Source organism: Lycorma delicatula, chromosome 4 (assembly GCF_047948215.1).
Source record: "Lycorma delicatula isolate Av1 chromosome 4, ASM4794821v1, whole genome shotgun sequence".
Classification (NCBI taxonomy): domain Eukaryota; kingdom Metazoa; phylum Arthropoda; class Insecta; order Hemiptera; family Fulgoridae; genus Lycorma; species Lycorma delicatula.
Genome location: NC_134458.1, coordinates 57189895 through 57195894, shown reverse-complemented (window position 1 = coordinate 57195894; position 6000 = coordinate 57189895). Strand labels below are relative to the sequence as shown.

The window sequence follows — 6000 nt, the reverse complement described above, 5'->3', positions numbered from 1 at the left end:
TTAATTAAAGACCATCATTGAATGGGAAAAATAGTTACTTATGCAGAAATCCATAAGTGATTTCAAACAAATTAGAATATAAAGCAAGATTGGACATTTAGTTTAATATATATATATATATATAAATTAAACATTATTGACAGGCGTAAACCTATCAAAATTGTAGGGAATACTAAGCAAAATTAATCTGGAATTAAGGATGGATGTGTAAATACTTCTTATAGAAAAATAATCTTATTTTCAGATGATTTTGCAATTAAATTTCTTTGGAAAATGAATAATTACCAAAACAACTAACAGCAGATTATGAAAGTAAGAGAAACTCCAATAAATGCAATTGAAAAATATGTAATAAGGTTCCAAAGTTGAAAGAGTACTGGTTTTTCTCATTTTTTTTTTGGACAAAATTTACTTCTCTGAAAAAAGTTATTCTCATATTTATCTGCTCCTGAAAATCTATAAGTAATTATTTTAGAAGACAGCCTGCAAAATTATTATCAAGTTGTATGTGTACGTAACTATTACTTTTTATAGCTTGAGTTTAATATGTGAAATTAAGATTGAATGTTATATGAAGACAGATACATAAAATTAAGATCGGTTCTGGTCAAGTAAGCGCAGGTGATACAACGAACTCAGTAATTTTCCAGTACTATTCTAGAACAGTACTGTATTTAGTGCCGCTGCACCCCTCGCGCAGGATTATAACTTTAAGGTAGTTTATATTTCTACCGCTGGAAGCACTGACTGTGGGCCGCTTGCTTATTCGCGCCAGTCTGCTTTTGACTTGATTAAGATCATGGCGTTTACGTATTGCTGTTAGGTTGTTTACGCTTGGAAGTTTGTGTTTGTGCTAGTGTTGTGTTTATGTATTCTCAACAATATAAATACAGGCTAGTGTAACTAAATGTAATGTATATTTAAATTGTGATATTATTCCTTTTTTACAACATATATAAAAGCATTTTTACAATGGCTGCAGGTTCTACTGAAACTGCATTTACTTCAGCTAATCCGGCTTTAGGTTGTTTTAATGCTAATTTACTAAAAAATGATTCTAATAAATATTGGAATGGTGCGCATATTATGGCTATCGCTTCTACTGATAGTTTTTGGGAGGATGATCCAGAGGAGAAGATCAAAAAAAAAGTTTTAGATTCAAAAAGTAAATTTCACATGGGACGCCAACTTCAGATAAAGCATTTACCTCGTGATGTTACAGAAGATGTGAGTACAAAACAATTTGTTTCGCTTGTAGAACTATAATAAATACTTATTTACATATTGTTTTTTTCGTGAAAAGTTAATTATGTGTAATAAAACTTGAAAGCATTTGTTCGAAAATTTTACCGGAATGTATGCATTTCCCTGAAATTAATTACATGTTTTAGGTTAAAGAATGAATTTAAGTTTTCGGCGATACGATTTTAAACCGGAAATATTTTAGGAAACCGTTTCTTTTTTTAATGTTTTTGGAACTAAGAAATTTTGTTCTTAAATAATAGTTATTATTTTCAATGTTTTAGGTAATTAATTTTGTTTTAAATTAAGTTACATATTTTAGTTGTTATTATTTTGTTATTTCTTTCACGGTATGGTAATCCAAAAAATGGTTTGATTATTTTTATAATATTATTAACAAATAATAGTACGGCTATGTTTGCTACGTGAAACTGGAGAACAAAGGAGTTCCATCCTGCCAGTAGGGCCATATGCGACGGTTATTCACCGCCTCCTTGCTTGTCCTTGACGGAGGCTAGCATTTTGGAGCCTCACTGTGGATATGAAACATCACAAATTAATATTTTATTTTCAATGTTCTTTTACTTATTAATGTAATTGTTGACTTTTTCATTTACAGCTTTTAGTAATTTAGCGGGTCGTTACATGCCGCTATGTATTGTATTTTATTTATTACGTTGTGCAATTGTTTGTTTTATAAAGTTGATATTTATTGGTTAGGAATAGCGCATGATTTATTTAACTTAATTTTACAGTTTAAGAATTTATAGGATTTTGGTAAAAACCGTCAAATATTTTGTAATTACAGTAACTCTTGAAGTCCGCTGTATTCTTGTAATGTAGGTACTGATGATCGAAGTTTTATCATTCTTGAATTTATTATTTTCTTGTACAAACTGCGGTTAAAATGTGTATGATAGTTTATTTATTTTTTTTAAGTAAATAAAACGACTAGAATTAGTCTACGTATATGTTTTGTGTCTGTGTGTAGATCGATTTAGAGTAAACGTTCGCAACAAGGAGGGTGGCAAATGTTTTCGGCGAAGGTAGTGCTAACGAATCGGGGGAAGAGGCGAGTTCTGAAGGTAGGGAGACATTTTCAAAATGACTACCCTGCTGGAGATGGAAAGGCCCACTATAAACCTGTTGGCTAGCCATCCTGCCTGCCATTATTCGTTACATTCCTTTAGTCCGATACTCGACCGGCTACCCAAACCCATCCAGGCAGTCTTTGCCTGCTTTTGTTATATTCTATTGTAGTGTATAGTTATTGTATTTGTTCTGTTTATGAAAGTTAAATAAAATTTATCTCCCTGCATGTTAACCTTTGTACTTGCAATCTTCTAAAATAAATAACATTTCCAAACATACTTAAGCTGCTAATAATAAATTAATTTACGATTTCTTCAACAGTCTGATTAAAATTTTTCTTTAGGAAATTTCAATTCAACTTCTTTTACGTAAATTGGTGGTTTGTTTATTCAATAGTTAGAGTTCGTTACTTGTAAATGACCGATTGAAAACTTATAAGAAATAGTTAAATTATCCTGTTCATTTTTGAGATACCGTCGTTGTTTTCGATCATTTTTTATATTTTTCCATTGTTCCTGAATAAATGCGCCTCTGTTGTCTTCCGACTTAATACTTCTCGTAGTTTTGTAAGTTTAGGTTTTTTCCCATTGAACTATTTGTTATTTTCGAAATAATGTAGTAGGTCTATCAGGTCTATCTGTCCGTGAAGTTAAGTTCATTTTTGATTCAAAAGCAAAGTTTTGTTGAAAAGTTTATTTAATTAGTCCGTTCTTTTTTGTTTATTTTTCTGTACAAAATTGAGTTATTGTATTCTCTACTGGTTTTAATTGACCTAACACATTCCCCTTTGCTGTCCGACCTGTCATACGCCACTGTTTTCGTTTTTTTTCTTTCTTTTTTTATTTATCAATTTTATATCGACGCGTATCCCTATCGTATTTATGTGTTGCGATGTAATTTACTGACCTTTTATCGAGCCCAAGTTTTATGTTATCCTTGAAATTTAATTCAACAAAATTTAAGTATGTTTTGAACGTCGTTTTATTCCGAGACAACTTTTTTTAATTCCCTGATTATTCAATCGTTTAGTCTATAAAACTTCGTTAAAAAATTTTTTACACGAATATAATTTTTAAATAATTATGTCGTGCTTACCGGATTACTGGTTACATGATTTTATTAAGTATCCTGTCTTGAATTTTTTTTTCTTAATTCTCTTGTGTATTTTCTTGACATAAATTTATTTTACGTATTCACCATTCATCGAGTTCCGCACGTTGTGGCCTTCCGGTTAAGATTTATTGTATGACGTATTAGATAATTATTGAATTGTCGAGTTCAAATGTATCGCTGTTGTTTTCCAAACATAATTTCTTTTAAGACAGTTTTTATTTCTTTATTAAACGTCGGGCTTTTTACTCATAATTTAAATACTCATACAAATAAGTTATTAACCTGAAAACTGGTTTTTAACTGTCGATAAGGCATGTATCGGCCGTTATATAAAGTTTATGCAGCGTATGTGAAACGTATTAAAAAGTTATGATATGTAACGGCTAGTTCCTTTCCGTCTATTGCAGTATATCACGCGAAAATCATCGATTTGTTAACCAGTCAATATCGTTTACGATCAAAATGTTCGCTGCACGTTGTCGATTGACTGACAATATGATCGAGGAGTTTGAATTTCTGAATTTATAAAACCCATTCGGGAGCGGTATTTTGTGGTCGAGTCGGTAAAATGTGTTCATTGTTCTTACTGTTCATCAAATTGTACGTGCCAGTGTTTTCTAACCGTTCCGCCTCGCGCCTCACTTTTTAAGTCCTAACGACATAGTACACTGTCACCTTGATGATGATTTTGTTTTTTTAACTGTGACGATGTCCTGGTGGCTTATTAATTCGAATTAATTTATTTTGTTATTTTTACCTGCTTACCTTTACAAAAAATGTAATTCGTATGGTAGTGAATGTTTTTGCCGAAAGACTTTATTAACTTATCCGTCATTCATTTTATTCTAAACAATAAAGTCGAAAATGTTTTGTTAATTTTCCCTTTTTCTCGGATTTTTGCAATCGCTACAGTTGTCGGCGGCATTGTGCATAGGTTGAATAGATATTATTTAAAGAAAAATGTAAAATTTGTTTCTGTAACAGATTTGTTTCAGATGTTAACAGATTGTTTCTTTGACAGATAGAATTTGTTTAAAAGACGTTTCAGTCTTTTAAAATAGCAGAAATCTTTAATTTTATTTCGTCTGAGCATGTAAGCATTTATAATTAGACTCAGTATAGTCAAAAATTGTAAGTGTAGCCTTTAAGAATTATCGCCCTTAAAACAGCTAATTTACTCTAGTACAGAGTTTCTCAATCTGGGGGTCGAAAATTAGCCTACAACTATACACGTGAACAATAATGAAATCATTTTATGAAAAAAATCATTTGTTATAAGCATTTTACTTCCCTTTATAAGTAAACATGCAAAGGAAATGAGATGGTTGCGTTTGTTTTCCATATAAAAATTTCTCCATATCTGGATCTATGTTTGAAATACACAAAAGCAAATTGTTTTGAAGTGATAAAAAACGATTCCTATAATATATTTAGTTTTTAGCGCATCCCAAGGCGAAATTCTTTTTCACAGAGGTAAGACGTAGCGAAAGGGATTAATAGTTATAATGCTTCCGTAACAAAATTTTCATATTCGCTTCTACGAGCAAGCTAAAACGTATCTAAATCTTCAGATGTGAATTGTAGTTGTAACGTTTTATCGGCAGACATTTCGATGAGCTGGTCCTGAATCTAAACTGTTAACTTAGCAGCTGCAATATTTCTCACTAAATAGATTCAGTACCCGTCTCTTCGAGAAATCATTTTTATCTTCCGGGAAATACTCCGCCTTCTGAATTTTTTAGTTACGCAAGTGCATCTTCATGCTATTCAAATTGGGGTGAATAAATAGTGTCTTCTTCATCCAAATTTTTCTCACTGTAATAAAAAGTGAGTGGAAACAAAAAATTTTGCTTTGAATGTGAATAATCAGATATCATCAAGCTTATTAATACAAGCATGAACTTTGTATGTCTTTAATAAAAAATTTTTATCACATCTTGTAAAAATTCACATTCAAGTCGTTTAAATGCGAAAATACATCAGCCAAGAAAGCCAACAACAACATATACTCATTATTTTGTAAAAACATTGAGAATGGCGTTTGTTTATCCTGGAAAAATATTAATTCATCTCGCAATTCCAATAACTGGGTTAACACTTTCCTCTGCGATAGCCCTCTTATTTCTGTATGGAAAAGAAGAGATTTTTTTTCTTTTCGCCCGTTCACCACATAGTTTAGTGAACAGCCTATTCTGTAATGGTAGAATTTTAATAAATTTAACCATTTTTACAGTTTTATAAAGTATTTGTTTTTACGATTTTCCTGCATTTTTTTTTTGGCAAGGCATGTCGTGAAGGAAGCAGTACATCCATTACGCCCTTGGTATAAGACGATCTTCTAATTTTTTCAGGAATCCACTGTTCTTTTCTGTTACTGCCTTTGCAACATCACTGCATACTGCAGTAAATTTTGTCCAATCTATGCTGTAGTGTTTAGTATCTTCATAAAAAACCTTAAAAAGACTTTGTCCTGTTGCATGACCAGGTATTGATTTGTAAAATAACATTTTTTTTTATTGATCTGTCCCTATCGCATTCATATCTTACAAAACA

At 31.3% G+C, this 6000-nt stretch overlaps 1 protein-coding gene across 2 annotated transcripts in view; it reads left to right on the top strand.

Annotated features, from left to right (window-relative positions):
• Nucleotides 1-824: 824 nt before the first annotated feature.
• The window catches only part of LOC142322857 (ribonucleoprotein PTB-binding 1-like), a 243124-nt gene continuing 237948 nt past the window's right edge, over nt 825-6000 (top strand). For both annotated transcript variants that reach the window (XM_075361942.1, XM_075361941.1), the window contains exon 1: nt 825-1227. In XM_075361942.1, the coding sequence (XP_075218057.1) occupies nt 973-1227 (255 nt within the window). In that variant the 5' untranslated portion in view covers nt 825-972. The remainder of the gene's footprint in view (nt 1228-6000) is intronic.